Below are 20,370 nucleotides of genomic sequence, written 5' to 3'. Positions count from 1 at the left end.
AGGGAGGATGATTTGCTCTGAGAGATGTTTAAACTCAAACCCTAGGGCTGGAAAGACAAAATGGAAAGTCTGGAAAGATTTATTTTTCTTTCTTTATTTATTTATTTGTTTGTTTGTTTTTATTTTACTTTACAATACTGTATTGGTTTTGCCATACATTGACATGAATCCGCCACAGGTGTACATGAGTTCCCAATCCTGAACCCCCCTCCCAGCTCTCTCCCCATATCATCTCTCTGGGTCATCCCAGTGCACCAGCCCCAAGCATCCTGTATCCTGTATCGAACCTAGACTGGCGATTCATTTCTTACATGATAGTGTACATGTTTCAATGCCATTCTCCCAAGTCATCCCACCCTCTCCCTCTCCCACAGAGTCCATAAGTCTGTTCTATACATCTGTGTCTCTTTTGCTGTCTTGCATACAGGGTTATCATTACCATCTGTCTAAATTCCATATATATGTGTTAGTATAGTGTATTGGTGTTTTTCTTTCTGGCTTACTTCACTCTGTATAATTGGCTCCAGTTTCATCCACCTCATTAGAACGGATTCTTTAAATAAATATTTTATTTTGGAAATTTCCACATACACAAAAATAGAATTGTTTAATGAACTATGTATTCATCACTTAGCTTCAATGATTATCAACATTTTTGCTTATCTTGTTTCTTATATTCTCCTTCCTTTTTTCCTTTAGAATATTTTAAAGGAAATTCCAGACATCAAAATACAACTGTTTTAAGAGGCTTGAAGTGTAGTACTGATAAATGTTTACAGCATTGATAAACCTTGAAAACATTATGCTAAGTGAAAGAAGGCAATTACAAAAGACCACATATTGGATGGTTCCCTTTTATGAAATGTCCAGAATAAGCAAATCTGTTGAGACAGAAACTAGACTAGTGGTTGCCGAGGGCTGAGAGGGTTCCAGGAAAATGGGGAGTGACTGCTAATGGGTTAAAAGGATGAATTGTATACTAAGTGAATTATTTTTTAATAAAGTATTGAAAAAGGGTAGTGGTGAAGGGGAGAGGAGCTTGAGGCAAGAAAGGAGTTTGTGTCTTTGAGGAAGTATCAATAAATAGAGCCCAGAATGGCTGAGCTTGGTAGGCGAGAAGGCGGGTGTATTAATATGAGGTTGGAGGAAGAAAGGAAATCTGATCTCACTGGGCTTTAGCTCCTGGTAAGGATTTTGAATTTGATCCAGATATAAGAGGAAGCCTATGAATGTTTTAAAGCAGGGTCAAGTGATCAGATTTATGTTTTAAAAGAGCACTCTGGCTTTTGTTTGGAGTGGAGTGAGAGGAGAAGTGGGTTGTCTAGTTCAAAATGATGGTAATAGTCTAGGCAAGAGAAGATGATGTTTTAAGATAGGGTAATGCAATGGAGTTGGAAGAAGTGAACAATTGGAAGGTATGTTCTGGGGACAGACTCAGCCCTCTCTAATGGCGTTAGACCGAGGAATTGAATATGGAGAGCAAATAAGAAGGAAGACTCAAAAATGGTGTTTAAGTTCTAGCTTGAACACTTGAGTGAAGTGTGATGCCACATATCGAAATAGGACTGAGCAAGAATAGGCTTCAGGCAGAGGTTGAGTTCATTTATAAATACATTAAGGTTGTGATGCTTAAGAGATAACCACATAGTAATATCAAGTAAGATGTATTTTTATCTATTTGTATTCTAGCATTAGGGTTTTATGTAAGATTTTTGTGTAATCAAAGGAATGCTGCTACCCTCAGAGATGTGAAAACGTTTTCATCTAGTTCAAATCTCTCATTAAGTAAACAAAACTCAGATAAGTGAAATGTTTTATCCAGGGTCACAGAGGCTGAAACTTGACTGTCTTGACTTATAGGGAGTTTTTTTTTTTTTTCCTCTGCCTAAGGGAGAAATGTCTCATAAGCCATTTACTAAAACGTCCCCAGAGTAATTCTTTTCTGAGTTCTTTCTAAAACTAAGAGGAAAAGGATCAGGTTTGGAGTGCGAATATTGGGGGAAGATTGCCCTGGAGCTGCTGGATTGACAGCAGAGATGTGGGAGCTCAGAGGGGAGGTCCGAGCAGTTTTGGCAGCACGGCACGGCCAGTGGGCTACCATTCTGCTTCTTAACTGAAAATAGATATCAGAAAACCAGACCACTGGTGGAAGAGAGAGCCAAATGGCCAAAGTGCAACAATTAAGAAGTATTCCTCCTGCTTTTGCTGACTTACTGAGTATGAATATTTTATGTGAGAGGATGAGATTCTAAAGCAGATTTCTATGCTAGGTACGTAAGAGTATAAGTTTTGGTAAGTAATGTGACTTACTTAAAACGTTTTGCTCTTGGGAAATGCTTTTATTAAAGAAAAGAAACCTGTCAGAGAGCTACTAGTGTTAGTGAAGCGGGACCTCTTATGGGACACAATTTGGGTACAGCCTCTTAAGTTTCAGTTTCTAGTAGCATGTGTCCAGAAACTAAAATTATACCAGTCTTCCCAGGGACTGTCTGTCGTGGAGGAAAGATGTATGCCAACCAGATGAATGCCTGGACAGACTAGAATGCCAGTGTTTCAACTTATCATGGAGATGGATGTAACAGAAATGAAACTTCAATGGCTGGTTATTTATCTAGTAGTTCAAGTCACCTTTTCATAATAATTAAATAATTAGTAGAACAGTCCTTCAGGAGCTTATAATCGGAGCACAGGGAAAAAAAATTGTTTTTAGGATCTGGAAAGATCAGATGAGCCACAGATGTCCCACAGAGTCATCCCAGCAGTATGATAAAATCCTCCTCTCTCCTTTTGGTTTGTGCTGGGAGATGCAACGGATTCTTAATCTACCCTTCTGTCTTTTAAATGCTTCCTGCAGACTGACTGTTCTGATCTGAGAGGACTTGAGGCAGTCACGTTACAGTAAGGTGGACTAGATTATAGATTTTATGTTCCATTCCTGAAGATACTTTTCTTAACTTGATTGAATTTGCAAGTTTCCCAAGGCTTCATACACTGCACACAATGTCTCTCTTAGTGGCTGTTTGCTACAGACAGGTCATCTGCTTTTCAGTGCTTCTTAAATTGGAGCATAGGAGTCACTGGGGAAATTTGTTAAAAGTGCAGATTTTCAAGTTTGACCTCTTTGATTCAGATTAAGTAGATCTGGGGACTGAGTTTATTCTTAGGTCTTACCTACAGTTAGAGAAACATCATATATGTGTGAATTCTTAGCAGTTTCATTTCCAAGGGCAAATTCTTTCCTGAAGTCTATGATACTCTATCTGCGAAGACAGAAATTTACTTTCAAAACCTTGGAAAGTTTAAGTACCCACAACCAATTTTTAAAACAGGTCAAATTTTTGTAGTTAATTCTTGCTTTTAATTTATTTATTTTTGTCAAAATACTCTGGGGAAGCTGTGGTTATGTTGGCTACACAGAAAGAAACCTCTCTTTGTTCCAGAATATCTTGAATATCTGCTCTGGTTCAAGACTTCCTCATCTCCCAGGTGGACAAGTCACAGCTTTCTTCAGAATTGCACCCCATCCGTCCTCTCCCTGGGTGTACGTTATTAATGGAGTGATGGTAGCTGTTGTTGGATTTGGGGTAGAGGGAAGAACATAGTCAGGTTGTGACAGGAGGAAGATGGATTAGATGGGAGTATCAGACTCTAGGGAGTGAGTACGTTTTTTTGTTTTTAAAGAAAAGCTAGTATTAGAATGAAATAGCATATTTGGAAAATGTGGAGTGTAATATGTAATGCTTGAACAATCAGAAGCAAGAGAAGAGATCTCAGCCTTCTGGGAACAGGATCCCAGAAGGATCCTCAAACCCATCTATTGTGTTCCAACATTTACTTATTTGCACATGGTATTTTCCTTTCTTGTCTGCTGCCTCACTGTTAACACTTACTGAATACCTACTTTGTGTGCCTTTATTAGGACGTGAAAATATAGTGGTGAACGAGATTAAATCGGTCCTTGTCCTAACAGAGCTTACAGTTTCATGGGGTTGGGGAACGAGATACCAAGTTAAAACCCATATGATAGCATAATGGTAACTAGGGGGAGAAAAGGGAAAAAGTGCTGTGAATGGATGGAAAAGGGCATCTATTCTAATCTAGAAGGTCAGGAAAGTTCCAATTGAATTTCACTGACTTTTTAGCCTAGACCTGAAGAATCAATAGGACTTAATTAGAAAACTGGGGAGTTGAGAGGAGGGTGTTTGTTTTGGGTAGGGGAACACCTTTTCCTTAAGGCCTGAGGCAGGGAGGAATAACAGAAATTTCTAAGGAGGCCTGTGTCATTGGAGGTTAGTGAACCAGAGGGAGAGGCCAAGGGAAAGTCGCTCAGTCGTATCCGACTCTTTGCGATCCCATGGACTGTAGCCTACCAGGCTTCTCAGTCCATGGGATTTTCTAGGCAAGAGTGCTGGAGTGGGTTGCCATTTCCTTCTCCAGGGGATCTTCCTGACCCAGGAATAGAACCCGAGACTCCCACATTGTAGGCAGACGCTTTACCCACTGAGCCACCAGGGCAACAACTCAATGTAGGAAGGTTAGGCAGAGGCCTTACAGTTTACAGAGATGTTTTTGTACTTTATCCCCAAATTAGGGGTGAGGGGTTTTAAGGATGTGACAAAGAGTGTGGTCATGTTCAGATTAATATTTTAAAATGGTGACTTTGGCTGTTTTGTAGAGAAAGCATTGTGGAGTACAAGGTAGGAATTAGCAGACTGAGCAAGCTATTGTATAGACTCTTGAGACTGCTAGTTCATGGGAGAGATGATGGCAGTATGGACCAGGGTGTTAGGGCTGAAGGTAGAGAGAACTGAATGAAGAATTATTTTGTAGCATGAGTTGGTAGGACTTAGTGGGAGATGGATTAGATGTGGAATATGAAAGAAAGGGATGTCAGGAGTGACTCCTAGATTTCATGATTGAATTGAGTGCGAATAATAGTTATTTTCATTGAGATTGTAAGAATGCTAGAGAAGCAGGCTTGGCAGGAAAGATACGAGCTGTTTTGAAAGTTCTTTCTCTGTGGATTCTTATTCTTCATGTTTGAAACTGTAACTCCCACAAGATTCTGCTCAGAGTTGCCCTCCTGTGAAATCATTCTGAAGCTCCCTGAACGCCCTGCCTCTACCATTTTCCATGGAGCAGTAAATTGTGCCCTTGTGTCATTTGGTAAAGTCTTCTCTTAGTATTTCTGTCTCTACTTGATAATTGGGCTTCCAGGTGGCTCAGTGGTAAAGAATCAGCCTGCCAGTGCATGAAACTTGGGTTCGTTCCTTCGGTCAGGAAGATCTCCTGGAGGAGGAAATGGCAACTCACTCCAGTATTTTCGCCTGGGAAATCCCATGGACATCCTCTGTCCATGGGTTCCAAGGAATCGGATACGACTGAGCACGTATGCATGCACGCATTTGCTAAATTAAGTGCTTGCTTTTCTCTCTCCCCAGACTTGATTTCTTGGGCAGGGGCTACCAAATAGCTCTTATTTGTTTAATGTTCTCCAAATGTGGATAATTCTACAAGTGTTTTCCACTGAGTTACATAGTATGTTAAGATTTCCTTTATCTTAAATTCAGGTAATACTAGATTAAGTTATTTTACTACAGAACTTTCCCCAATCTTTGTATTCTAATATGGCTTGTGAGTCTCTGGGAAGGGCATAACGTGTATAGTATTTTCCCATATTATTTAGTTCTCCCAACCTCTCCTCCACTAGATTTTTTTTTTTTGAGCATCTCATGTTACTACTGTTGAGTGTAGGAGCTGGTGATAGGAACAAAGGTGGGAATGCTGGTTTGGAGGTACGCTTGTCACGGTAGGGACATAGTTCACTGAGTGTGGACGACATGAAAAGCAAACCCACGGCCATGGGCGAACATCACTGGATGTCTTGGGGAAGCTTGTTTTGCCTACAGTTGTTGCAGATCTAGTTCTTTTACTCCCACTGAACAAAACAGACATCAGGGGATGAGAATTTACTGTCTCTTGTTTGCCCTTGCCAGGCTAAAAAAGCTAGGTGACATGCAGTGACAAATTTTGTTCTGTTTCTTTGTAGCTAAGCTGGGAAGAGTGGAACAAAAAATTCTTTGGTCCTTTTATTTATTAACTCTCAACATCAAAACAGTGCCTTTCTTACACCACCTGGGTTGTTCATAAAATAAACAGAGTTATATTAGTACCTTTTTTTTTATAAAAGAAATGTTCAGTGTTTTTCTAAGGCTATTTATATTCTGTTTAGAGAGTTGGCTATAGTGATGCAAAACCTAGGTCTCAGGGAAATATAGAGTGGAGAGACTAAATGAGAAAGACAGTATCTTTTTTTTGAAAAGCTTATGAATTTATTTTAGAGGGGAGTTTTTCTCTTTTTCAAAAGTTAGAAAGTTCAAGATAATTCATTTTTAGGGTAAAACCTAATGGAAAGTTTTACCAGGAACTCACTGACTCAAACAGGAAAAAAAAATTGTTTTTAAACTTAAATTTTATTTTGTAGTGCCAAATGGCACTATTGTGTTGTATTTATTAACAGATTTTAACTTCTGGCATCTTCCTTATAGTCATGTGCAGAGGGTTAGGGGCCTTTGCTTCTCAGACTATAGAGTTAACAATGGACGTTATTTTTTTTGAATGACATAAAATACAGCTTGGATTAGTCACAACCACACCTACATCTATATATCCGCATCTTAATTTCTATGTTTTGATTCACTTGCCCCACCTTTTATTATTGTAGACGTTCATTTCCAAATGGAAGTAGCTTGGAGTGGCAGGGACAAATTAATCATTTTTAGTCCTGCTCTCAGAGAAATTATCAGCTTCCGTCATCAGTTTAATATTCCCCCGCCTATCAGGGCCAGTCTTTAGAACTGAACCTCTGAGGTTACCATGAAGCACAATCAAAATCTGTGAATAAAGATTTATTTTATTCTTCCCTTTAAGAAATGCCTGGGGAAAGGAAAAGTAATCACTGAATACTCTTAGCAGCAGAGATAGGGGCTGTATGAGTAAAATGTAGTGATATATTTTAGCAGCAAAAAACAGCTGTGGTTTTCTATGCTTCTTGCTTAGTATCAGTCCAGTCACTTCTGTGCTGTACTACCTTTACACAAACAATGATGCTATACATGGAACTCTGGTCAATGTTACCTAGCAGCCTAGATGGGAGGAGGGGTGTGGGCGAGAAGGGATACACGTATAAGTATGGCTGAATCCCTTTGTTGTTCACCCGGAGCTTATCACTACATTGTTAAGCGGCCATACCTCAATACAAAATAAAAAAGTTTTGTTTTAAAAATTGATGCTATAAACTTGTCTAGACATGGTAATCTGCAGTTGCTTATTCTACTGAAAAAAATCACTGTTTATGGGACTTCCCTGGCGGTCCAGTGGCTAAGACTCTGCACTCCCAATGCAGGGGGCCTGGGTTCGATCCCTGGTTAGGGAACTAGATTCCATGTGTCACAACTAAGGATCAAAGAACCTGCATGCCCAGCACAGCCACATAAATAAATACTTAAAAAATTAATCACAGTTTAAGATGTATTTTTGGGAATGCTTCACTCTGTACTTTGGCTCCTAATAAAACATGTGTTGTCCAGGAAACCACTATTAACCATAGAAACTCCCGCATTTGTTTCAGGTCGATCTTCTCTCTTTCCCTTTGAAGATGCCTTCCTGGACGACAGTCACGGCGATCAGTCTTTGTCATCTGGCTTAAGTTCTCCCACTCGCTGTCAGAACGGGGAGCGAGTAGAGCGCTACTCTAGAAAGGTGTTTGTTGGAGGCCTTCCTCCTGATATCGATGAAGGTACCATGCCCTCACTAATGGCTTAATAAAGGCCAGGGTTATTACTTGTGTGATCTGACCCTACCTGTCCTCTCGAAGACGGCTTTAAGACTTTCATGTCTTAGTGTCAGGAGATGAGGATGCTCAATAGATGGAAAAGAAAGAAGTTTTGCACCTCTGGTCTGCTCTTCAGACATGGCAGTCTCCAAACAGCTTCTCATTTCCTTGTTATTAATTTTGGGTCACATTTTTAAATGATAATGAGAACTAATATTTACAGAACTCTTCCAGTAAGCCCCTTGTGTGCTATGTGCTTCATATTATCTCATTTAACCTCCACAGCTCTCCTCTAAGTCATCTCCTGCCAACTCCCTTTTGTAGATGAGGAAACGAAGGATCAGAGAGATAGTGGTGCAACTGGAATCAAAATCCAACTGATTCCAGAACTTTGTTCCTATCCATCACACCATACCATTTCATATTTTAATGTAGATACCTGTTAATGAAATAACCCCTTTTGCCTTTGAAAGAATTGAGGCTAATTAGAATATTTCTTAATAATATGTGTGAGATACTAGCAATCCAGAAGTGAGTTTCACTAGTGCCTAAAGCTGGTCAACACATAGTAGGTTGTCAGTAAATATTTGTTGACTAGAAGAATGAAATAGAATTGTGACAGAGTTAACTCAAGGGAAGAAAACAACTCTAGTTCTAGTAGGCTTTGGATCTGCTATAAAAATATTGGTAAAACAGAATTGTTTTGCCAGCATTATTCAAGCTATAATATTTCTCTTAATTTATCATGATTTTCTTTTTTTCATGAGAGAAGTGGTTTTACTTTAGGTTTACTGCTTTGACGTTGTACACAGCTGAAGGCTCATTTTTCTCTAAACTATTCTTTTACTAGTGTTAATCTCATCTGTAGAGATGCCTGTTAATGGAAAACCTCTTGGATTTTTCTTTAAGACAAAGGTTTTGATCATGGCTGTGGTTTAGTCGCTCAGTCCTGTCTGACTCATTGCGACCCCGTGGCCTGTTGCACACCAGGCTTCCCTGTCCTGAGAGAGTGGCAACTTAAACCTGATCAGGAGCTCAGTTATAACCTTCTGCTTTGAATCAAAAGTCAGAAGGTAAAGATAAGTCCGTTAAGCTATACCTTTTGAAACATTTTCTTTATAGGATGTGTGGTAGATATGTGTAAGAGAAAGAGGCCATTGGCTTTTAGTTTTTTCTTATCCTTAAGTCACTTATTGTCCCTGCTCCTCACCAAAAGAATAGTATCTATTTCTAAAAGAATCTTATATTAACAATAATAATCTGATATTAATAATCTGAGATTAATAATCTCAGAGATTACTTCACATAAGTAGAAATGTATTTCAAATATTTTGTGTATTTTGCCTTTTTTTTTTTCTAAAAACAGAGAACATTCCTATTTTTACAGCCTCCTTTTTCCTTGACAGAGTAGTCACCTTCGCTAATGTCAGATATTTTTTCTTCCAGATTCTTTATATTAGGCTTATTGAAAGTGAAGGGAAGTAAATTACAGTTTGAAACACATTCTGCATGGTTGATAGCAGATAACCAAATGTACCCCTCTAACAATGTTATTTCACTTAATAAATTTGACTTCTGTAAAGAATGCTCTAGAAAACAGCTCTCAAAAAAACATTTTAAAATAAAGAGATATCTTTGATGCTATTCTGTTTGCAGTATTTTTTCTCTTCTGCTAACATTCCTTCTTTGTTTTGTAGATGAGATCACTGCCAGCTTTCGCAGGTTTGGACCTCTTGTCGTAGACTGGCCTCACAAAGCTGAAAGCAAGTCGTATTTTCCTCCTAAAGGTAATGTGCTTAAAATGTCTGCACTGTTCGCCGGTTGGAGAACTAACATGATAGTTCAATAAAATGCAGCATTTTAACTCTGGAAATAGCTTTTGACTTTCCCCCCCATTAAGAAATCATTTTAATGTTGATTGTTTTGGATACTGTTCCCCCAGGAGCATACTGATTGTTTCATAGCATCTACTTTTATTGGCAATGAGATCCTGTGAGTCTGCTGTGAAGGAGCCTTGGCTAACTTTTTATCAATTGAAAGAAAAGATCTAGGGTTTGAGGATTGTCAACAATGGAAAAGATTATTTTGAATAAAATTTTATTTGTAGCCCTAGCCCTGTAGTTTTATAGATCTTATAAAACCCCAAACTTGGAACAGCTAGTGACAGAAGAAGAATGACATTTTATGAAATTACCTTTATCCATGACTGTATCTTAAGTGACTTAGCCTGGTGATGGGTAGAGGGCGAAGTAGCATGACCTTGACTCCCTTTCCATAGCCTTGCTTTCCTTACTTTTGGTAGGCTTTTTCGATGGTTTATGAGGGCATGAAAATATATCACTTTGTTTATAGTTTATCATTTTGTGGAATCTAGGGAACTTTTCTGATGGTATTAATTCTGGGTATGTTCCTACATTTATATTGAAGAGTGTTTTGAGCTACAGAGAAAGTTTTCTTCTTGTGTTATGGTCTGTATGTTTCAAGGATGTCCTTCCTCTCTAAGGAATTCGGCTTTGATGTGTGTTATTATGTAACGATACTCACCACAAGAATATGGAGTCTAAATACCTGTCCTTCCTGTGCCTTGTACAGGAATCAAATTATAGCTTAGCCTAGGAATGGCAGGAGGCTTCCTTTTATGTCTGGTTTATTAGATTTGTTACCTGTACTTCTCCCCACTCTATTGCCTATGAAATAATTTATTCACTAAATATAAGGTTATTTGTTTGCTTTTAACATTCTTCTGTCGATCCTCTCCAATAATTTGTTAAAATTAAAAATAAGTTTTATATTAGTCTAAAAAGATAAAAATCATCACACTGATTATTTCAGTGAAGGAATGTATTCACTTTGTGGTACATATATGACACTAAAGAAATATTTAAAACACGTTTTTAACAGTGATTAATGGTTTGTTGAGTCAGAACCGTGGTATTTCAGTGAATGAATGAGTTCATCTCACTGTGCTGCATGTAATACACTCTGTAAAGTCACATGTATAAAAAGGTGTTCCTGAGAGTACTAGTTGTACATGTGAATGAAGGCAGTGTCATTTTAGGGAAAGAATGTATCCACCATACTGTGGTGCATGTGATACACTCTATAAAATGACGTGTATAAAAGATACCTTCCCTCTACCTCCCCGAGACTGAGTATGTATTTATTCTTGAAATTAAATTTCAAATACATCTTATAAACAACCAACAATATTGTGCTTTAGACATGTGTAAGAGATATTTTTAAGATTGCTAGTGGAAAAAAAATCATTCTGAGAAGGTTATAAAAATGATTCTGGGATAAAAGGTGCAGAATGATCATTGTAAAAACTAAAAATGAAAATAAGCACATCTATGATCATGTCCAAAGAAAATTAACCCAAATATACCTCTGTCAGAGATGATCACTGTATACATTTTATTAAATATCTTTCTTATATCTCTTTATGAATACATACATTTATTGAAATTTAAAATTTTATATGATTGGGATCACATTATATATGCTAATATTTAATAACCTGCATTTCCCCCCAGCAATGTCAACGTCTTTCTATAAGAAACTTACATTATCCTTAATGATCTTGTTTTATTTAGTCAGTCCTATTGAAAGAGGAGAGTGAAAAAGTTGGCTTAAAGCTCAACATTCAGAAAACTAAGATCATGACATCTGGTCCCATCACTTCCTGGGAAATAGATGGGGAAACAGTGTCAGACTTTATTTTTGGGGGGCTCCAAATGCAGATGGTGATTGCAGCCATGAAATTGAAAGACGCTTACTCCTTGCAAGAAAAGTTATGATCAACCTAGATAGTATATTCAAAAGCAGAGACATTACTTTGCCGACTAAGGTCCGTCTAGTCAAGGCTATGGTTTTTCCAGTAGTCATGTATGGATGTGAGAGTTGGACTGTGAAGAATGCTGAGTGCCAAAGAATTGATGCTTTTGAACTGTGGTGTTGGAGAAGACTCTTGAGAGTCCCTTGGACTGCAAGGAGATCCAACCAGTCCATTCTGAAGGAGATCAGCCCTGGGATTTCTTTGGAAGGAATGATGCTAAAGCTGAAACTCCAGTACTTTGGCCACCTCATGCAAAGAGTTGACTCATTGGAAAAGACTCTGATGCTGGGAGGGATTGGGGGCAGGAGGAGAAGGGGACAACAGAGAATGAGATGGCTGATGGCATCACCAACTCGATGGATGTGAATTTGAGTGAACTCTGGGAGATGGTGATGGACAGGGAGGCCTGGTGTGCTGCGATTCATGGGGTCGCAAAGAGTCAGACAAGACTGCGCGACTGAACTGAGCTGAGGACATTAGGTTGCTTTCAGTTTTTTCTCATGCTGCTTCAGTGAATATCCTTGTGCCTTCATTTTTTTGCTTTTTTCTATGACATCTTAGGGTGAATTTGCAAAAGTGAGGTACATGTTTATACACACTGCCAAGCTGCCCTTAACAAAGATCATACACATTTATATTCCACTGGCAGTACCTAATTTGTGAAACTTTGTTCTGTTGACGATCAAGAGATATGGCTCTTTTTCAATCTTTGCCAATCTGATGGTTAAAATAGCATCCTTTCTGACATTTTTCCTCTTACTAGCCATTTGAATTTATTATTTTACTTTGTTTCATTGACATTTCATTTCTGTCTGGGATTAATAATGGAGTAAGGAACAAGAAAAGATCCACCTTTGTTTTTCCAGGTAATATGCCAGCTGTCCCAGCTGTCATTTATTGACAGTTCTTTTTTTTCCTTATTGATTTGAATCATTAGAATTCAGTATTGGTTGAAAGGTTATCTCTCTTGTTTCTCTACACTGTATTTCAAAGACTAATTTTTTAAAAAGGTAAAAGATTTCATTAGTAATTTTGTTTACATGTTACAATGATAGTTTTTTTTGATATATTGGATTAAAATATATTAAAATTAACTTCACCTGTTTCTGATTTTTAGCTTTTTAAATGTAGATATTGGAAAATTTTAAATTACATATGTGACTCATATTTATTGGGCAGCACACCTGCAGAGCACAAGTCAACAAACTCTCTTTGTTTAGCCGTGAGCTCAGAATGGTTTTTATATTTTTAAGTGTTGTGAAAACACATACACAGAGAAGAATAGGTAATAGAGACTATATGTGGCCCTCAAATCCCTTTGCAGAAAGTTTATTGACTTCTGTAGCCCAGAGAATTGTTTACCTTCTGAGACACCCAGTGACAAAGGAGGCATTTATTTCAGAGGAAGTCTGTGTAGACATAACTAGTTATTAAATTTCGTTCTTCCGTTGGAGATGATCACTGTAAAAGTAACAGTGAAAATAAGGATATATATGGCCATACAGTCTTTACCCATTGGTCAGTTGTGTCCAATAGAGTAGAACAGAGTCAGTCATTGTTGTGACGTATGTTTTTGGTACATCAAGGACTATCAGTTCCCTTCAAGCCTTCTCTTTTCCAAGCTAAATATTTTCACATCTCTGCTCATATTTTATGCATAATGGACCACCATTATTCTTGCCTGCCTTGTTGGTATGTGTATCATCTCCGGAAGTTCCCGCTTAAATTTGCCTCTGAGAGTTGAAGAGAAAACATTTGGGTTGGTATAAGCAGTGTAGAGCTTAGCAGCTCTATGAACTCTCCATGGTTTGGGTGCTCTTCCTATTTAACAGCGCAATAACATAGACTTGTAGGACATTAGAGAAGTTGCCCTTACTTTACGACTGAGGTTAAGTGTTGAGATGGACTAGTGAGAGCCAGGCCAAGCAGAGAATCTGGATCCCCTGATTCTGGTCCTCAGGCTTGCATCCTCAGAGAGCAGCTTGCCTCTCTGGTGATTTTGGGGTCAAGAAGGAGAAATAATTATTAAACTTTTGGCTCCTGTTGTGTTTTGCTTTCAGCCAAAGTCTGAAGGTTGACCTATTTTGGAAGGACCTAAAGAAATTTGGTGTTAGTCCAAGGTTGCAGTAACTTTGAGATTCCATGCCCATTGCTTTGAACACTGGGGACACCTAAGTAGTTTATTCCAAACTGTTTTGTGCCTCGTTAATAATGCCCCCTTGTGCTGTTTCTGCTTTTCTTTGAATTCCTCAAGTTTTAATTCAGGTCAGTGCTTTTTTGGTAATACTCCTCTTGTCAGTTATACTTTTCTTAGGTCCCCGCAGCTTGGCCATTAGGCACAGTTTCTTTGGCTTTATGCTTTAGGCTTATGTGTAGATAAGAGGAAAATAAGAACCATACACTATGAAGTCCTTCTCTTTTTTTCTCAGAACGTGTGTGCCTAATGAAATAAACAGTATCATTCGTGTATCTAGCAGGGACGCTGGTATAGATTTGGAGTACGGTTTGTCAAACCATGGCCATTTCATTGAACTATGGAGAGCTTAATATCTATGTAAAGAAGCAGTGACCACATACGTCAACTGTTCTCTTAAGTCTTGTTGGGCCAGCAGAGTGAGAGGGGATGGAGACTGGGGTTCTCACCAGCACAAAGGCACTGAGGCATTTGATCACCTCTTTGAGGATATGCAGAACCCTCTGGAACAGTTTGTCTGTGGGTCACAAGCAGGTCATTGCTTGGTGTTCTCCACAGCACCTCTGAGAACATGAAGGAGGAAGAAAGCATGGAAATCATATTGTGTCTTCATGATGCGTTCTCAGACCTTCTGAACTTTAGAGTCCTCTGGGGGAAATCATAAAATAACACAGTTATAAACTAGAGTAGTTCTCTGAAGGAAAAATGGAGAATGCAGTGACTTTTAAAAAGGGGACTTCAATTTAGACTGAGGATATAGAGTTTCTTTGAGAAAACATGGATTAGGTAAACTGATTATTGAGGAGTTAGCTAGAAAGTGTAGGGAAGCAATTTTCAACCAGAGGAATACCATGTGGGAAATAGTAAGAAAAGGGCTTTACTTCCTTTGAAGAAATGAAGGAAGGGTGGTTGGAATGTTGTGATGAAGGAGAAAATGATGCAAAAGAAAGCCTTGGAAAGACATACAATTTTTTTCCCTTCCCTCAGTTGCTCTAGTCTCCCAGAGAGAGTAGATATAAAGGCATTTCTGTGGTGTTTGGGGTGAAGGCAGAATGGAGTTGGGTCAAATAGAAATATCAATTTAACATACTTCCAAATAGTTACTGATAAAACTAAACCAAAGTCTTGCTTTGTGTTTTCTGCATTTGGCTCTTGATGATGAAAAGAGATTCAGCTAGTCAGAATATTGAGGAATTTTCCTGACATTCCACCCTCATGCTTTTTAGTTCCGAAATAGCAGAGTTGAAATTGTGAGTGCTGGAAAGAGAGGTTCTCCCAAATGTTAGCACATGAACCAATCCCTGCATTCATACAAAATGCTAATCAACATCACTATGTAAGTAGCTTGGGTGCTAAGGTAATTCGAAGATAGTTACTACAAGTGGATGGTGAGAAAACAGAATTTAAGTGCGATAGAGGGCTTGCTTCCTGGTGCAAATGATCAAGTAGCGTTGAGATTATCAATCCATCTAATATTTGTTGCCCATCTGTCTGTGGAAGAGTCTATACTCTCTGGCCTTGTGGGGCTGTAGAGAAGAAACCATTCTTGTTTTTGAGAAGACTGCAGTTTTTCAGAGGAGACATGAGAACACAGATGTGAAACATTAAGTAATCGTAAAGACCATGAATTTGGGAACTAGACTTGCTGGGCTACCCCACCTCTTAGTTGTATGACCTTAAGCATGATGTTTAGTCTTTCTGTTCCTTAGTTGCATTACCTGTAAAAGAGAGGTAATATGAGTACCTACTTCATAAAGTTGTGATAAAGACTAAAATGGATGAATCCATGTGTAGTACTTAAAATCATCCTGGCATACAGTAGGTTTATGAGTGATGTTATTTTTATTAAAGAAAATACAAATCAACTTATGGTTAATGACAAATGAGTGAAAAACAATTCTAGGCATCCAGAGGAGGAATAGATTATCATGGGCTGGGGACTTCCCTAGTGGTCCAGTGGTTAAGACTTCACACTTCCATACATGCAGGGGCACAGGTTAGATTACTGTGGGCTGTGCAAGACCTGAGTCTTAAAAGCTAGACAGGGATAAAAGAGGTAAAATAATGATAATTATTCTGGGGGTTAGAATAATGAAAATTAGGATGGTAAATGTTTATTAAGGACTTGTTGTCAGCTAGGCAGTGGGTTACTGTTTTCTGTGCTTAATCGTATTTTAAACGCCACAAGATAAGTGCCCTTATTAGCCCCATTTTAAAGAGTAAGAAATCAGAAGAGTGTAATTTATTCACCATCATGTGTTAAGCGATAGGCCCACTGAATGGGAGAATCGGCACTGTTGAATGTGGGACAGTCAATAGAGGGAAAACCAGTTTGGTGTGTGGTGTTGATCTGATTAAAAACATGCAGAGTTTGGTATGTCCTCACATCTTATCTGGGAGGAAATTCCTCGTGGGCACTTGACATTGTGGCTAGGGAGTTTGGGAAGAGTCTGACGCTGGAGGTACACATCTCTTGAGAGTCAACTTTATAGAGAGGAGGGAGAAGAAAGTGAAAAGCCGTGAGTAAGTTCTATCTGGAACCAGAAAGAAAAAGAGGACATGGCAATAGAGTTGAAGGGGAGTGAAGGACTGGCGTTGTCTGTGACCGTGGTGGCTAAAGGAAAGAAGCTTCAAGCAAGAACAGTCAGCACCAACAGATACGCCAGGGTTATGGAGCAGTCCTTCATGGAGTAGAGATGTGTATGGCTCTCTTGTCAAGTACAAGATCATAGTAATTTCTGTTGTTATCCTAATTCTAGGCCTTAGTATTGTAATGAAGTAGAAAGCAATCTGTTTTGCAGTGAATAAGTGTTATTTTATAAGGAAAAAGAATAATTCTGCCTCCCTAGCAAAGCCACTGTCATCATTTTTGTTTCCGTCCAGTCTTTATTCATATATATCTTTTTTGTGGGAGTATAATAATAGCAGAGATACAGCTTTTTATTCTCCTTCCTCCCATGTTTCTCCTTAATTTTCTTATTTTTTAAGTGGCTGCCTCACTTATTACACCATAATTTACTTGCTTGTTGGTCATGTAGGCTATTATAAATAATGCTTCTGTTAATATATCCTTTCGTATGGTTCTTCTTTAGGATAAATTTGCAGCAGAAGCTTAACCAGAGTTGAAAGAAATGGAAGTCCTAATGACTCCGGATTTGATATCACATGGCTTCCCAAAGCAATTTTCTTTATGAAGTTTATGCTAATTTGGACATCTGCAGCACATTTTTTTGCTTAGTTTTAAGTCAGATGAATGGTACATTGCAGTTGTGGGCTTACCTTTTTTGCCTATGTGTTTGGAATGTAATGGACCCCTACAGAAGCTGGAAATCACATTGATTTTGCTCTTGTACTTGAAGTTTAAACCTTTTCCTCTTGGGTCCTCTTCGTCTGTTGAATCTTGGGTATTTTTTGACATCATCTCCAGTCATTTTCTGCTTTACCTTCTCTGACCACACTGACTCCTTTGCTCTTCCTTGAGGTACACAAAGTCTTCTCAGGGTCTTAGTCTTTTGTCTGAAACTTCCTTTTGTCTGAAACTGTCTTGCCCCAGATTTCTAAATGGATTGCTCCTCTCTTCCCATAGACAGACTCTGCTGAAATGTCACCTTCACAGAGAGATCTTTCCTGACGTCCGTATCTCAAATAGCAGCCCCTCTATTCTGTTGCTCTCTAGTCCTCACTCTCATTTTATTTTTATTTTCCACCCTCATTATTTATTTTTCCTTGTGATAAGGTATACTTATCACAACCTGAAAAAAATTGTATGTGTGTTTTTTTTTCCAGCTAGGAGTGTAAATTTTATAAGACCAGGGATTTTGTTCTTTGCTCTATACTCAGTACCTTGCACACCTGCATCAGTGGCTAGCCCTCAGATATTTGCTAAATGAGTGGATTTTATCTTTGCGAATAATGAGTTCATGACTTGTGCAGAGAGAAGCAGAGTCCATCATATGTTAGAGCTGCCCTAAAGAGCATCTCATTCTAATCTCATTCTAATTTAAGCCAGGACTCAAAGACGTGATGTGTCTTTTGCTAACAGCGCACATCTCTTATTAGACAGACTTGAACCTGGCTGACCAGTAGTATATACTATTTCACCTGGTGAATTATCAAAAAAAAGTAGTTTTTGTTTTGCTAGGGTGTGTAACTTGTGGGAAAGGTAAATAGATTTAAACTATATAGTCTGATAACTTATGCTATTATTTGCAAGGCTGGATTTTATATAAAACTTAGCAACTTAAGCTATATGATCCATGGGCACACTTTCATAGCTGTTTAAAACTGAAAGTGATCCTTGGTTTTTTCCTGAGTTCTTCTCTTCTGTTGGTCACACTTAACTAGCTGAGGGTATTTCCAAAGAGCTGGTTTAGGTGAAGGCTGTAGGTCTGAGCTGCCCTTTAGCTGTAGCTTAACCAGGGGATTCTGCCTCTTGGGTGATGCCAGGCTGTTTCTGCACATAAGTGCATTGCTCTGTAGGCAAATCTTTGACTGCAAGGATCAGAGAGAGCTCTTGTGCTACTTCAAATTAGGGTTATGGTTATGAGGAACAAGGAAAGCCCCAAAATAGGAGCCACGATACAACCAGGTGTCATGGAGACTGTGCTCGGGGGTGGCAGGCTGCAGGGATTAGAACAGTAGGCACTATTAATTCTTCCTTGTAATGTTCTGTATTATCATGAGTCAGCTCTTCCTTGCATATGTGCTTCTTTCTGTGCTTCCAGGGGGCAAATTGATTTCATATTTCTAGTTAGAGTCCAGAGAGCAGGAATCTGATTAGTTCAGTTCATCTTTTAACCCCTTGCTGTGACATAGGCCATCCTAATCGTAGTGACCTTAGAAGCCTTGCTGCCGCTGCTGCTGTCGCTTCAGTTGTGGCCGACTCTGTGCGACCCCATAGACGGCAGCCCACCAGGCTCCCCCATCCCTGGGGTTCTCCAGGCAAGAACACTGGAGTGGGCTGCCATTTCCTTCTCCAGTGCATGAAAGTGAAAAGTGAAGGTGAAGTCACGCAGTCGTGTCCGACTCTTAGCGACCCCTTGGACTGCAGCCTACCAGGCTCCTCCATCCATGGGATTTTCCAGGCAAGAGTACTGGAGTGGGTTGCCATTGCCTTCTCTGTAGGATCCTTGAGTGCTTAATAAAAAATAAAGCAAATGGCATAGTTCTGCTTCCTTGAGCGTGGTGCTGTGCGTGTGGGAAGATTAGGTTGGGCATGGCAAACTTTTGTGACAGTAGATGTGTTTCTCATAATCTCCCTCATCACCTCCTGGGAGAATAGCCCACATCGAAAGTTGCTATTACTAGAGCGACAAAAAAAGTCTGCCTACTCTCAGCCTCTGCCTCTGGTTCTGAACCAAACAGCTGCTCCCCATGCTGCCAACAGTCTCACCTCCTGTGGTGGGGCTGAGGCCAGGGAGAAGAGTTGGCATCTCCTGGGCAGTGAGCACAGCTGCACTACCCCTGCTGGCAGAGACCTCTGGGGCAAAGGCAAGGCCAGCAGCCAGCTGCAGATGTTGGACAGGCAGTTGGCCACATGGCTCTGAAACTGTGTTGAGACGTTGGTGGTGCTGGCATCCTCAGCCCACACGAGAGCCAGCATCGGCCCCAGCCGTTCAGGTGCACAGCCAGGTAGACGGAACCGTGACAGTCACGCCTATTTATGCAAGAGTGACCCATGGGCCTTGCTCTCTGCCTCTTGCCCACCTTGGATAAAGTATGTACTTCTAAGTGGCATTTCTGCTGATCATGTATTTTCTCCACACCGGTCAGGCTGACTTAACTGCCAGTCCTTGTGACCAAGGTCATGCAGTCGTGGAAGTTTACACAATACAAACATAGTTTGTGAACCTGGCATAAACCTGGCCACGTAGGATTCACATTGACTTTGAGCTGACTAGCTAAGCAGATGCTGTTTAAGGAATAGGAAAGAGAGCTCTCCTTGGAAAGGGCAAAATAGGTCATTGTGAAGCTGCAATGGGCTGGACTCACAGCGTCTCGTTCCTTTTTCCTTCAGTTTGTCTAAATCTGGCTTTTGAAAGGAAAGTTTTCAAACTTCACATTTTTTTTCCTTGTAGCGTAACTTGGATGGAAATAATTCAGTGTTGTTGTAGGCCCAGATTCCAAGTTTTTCCACCTTCTGAGTTACATAAACTGATCAAGTTGGGAACCTAATGGAGTTTTAGCCTGTGCTTAACCTTTTGCAGTTTGTAAGCTTTTGAGTAATACTTGGCCTTTTTTTTTTTTTTTAAAGCACAGTTCCTGGCTTATAAAATTCATAGTCTTTGATGAATTATGAACCCTTTTTTATATTTAATTGATAGAATTTTCATTCTCAGGATGAATTTTCTTATTAAAAAATATGGAAATTGCATTGCAGAGCAGTAGGAGTGGGCTTTTTGTTCTGTTTTGTCCTGTTTTGACAGATGGAGCAGTTATATTGTTGCTTTTAACAGCCTAGCACACCCTCAGTTTAAACTGTTCTATTAAATACCTCTCTTTTTTTGC

The 20,370-nt window shown here is 39.3% G+C and overlaps 1 protein-coding gene and 1 non-coding gene across 9 annotated transcripts in view; both read left to right on the top strand.

Moving 5' to 3' along the window:
• Positions 1 to 20,370, top strand: part of CPEB3 (cytoplasmic polyadenylation element binding protein 3) — a 199,827-nt gene that overhangs the window by 114,601 nt on the left and 64,856 nt on the right. For all 8 annotated transcript variants that reach the window (XM_069567519.1, XM_069567516.1, XM_069567518.1 and 5 more), the window contains 2 exons: positions 7,631 to 7,798; positions 9,532 to 9,621. In XM_069567519.1, coding sequence (XP_069423620.1) covers positions 7,631 to 7,798; positions 9,532 to 9,621 — 258 coding nt within the window. The remainder of the gene's footprint in view (positions 1 to 7,630; positions 7,799 to 9,531; positions 9,622 to 20,370) is intronic.
• TRNAG-CCC (transfer RNA glycine (anticodon CCC)) lies at positions 7,363 to 7,435 on the top strand. The gene has a single exon. It is a non-coding gene; the product is annotated as a tRNA-Gly (tRNA).

Source organism: Ovis canadensis, chromosome 22 (genome assembly GCF_042477335.2).
Source record: "Ovis canadensis isolate MfBH-ARS-UI-01 breed Bighorn chromosome 22, ARS-UI_OviCan_v2, whole genome shotgun sequence".
Taxonomy (NCBI): domain Eukaryota; kingdom Metazoa; phylum Chordata; class Mammalia; order Artiodactyla; family Bovidae; genus Ovis; species Ovis canadensis.
This window is presented reverse-complemented; position numbering and strand designations above follow the sequence as displayed.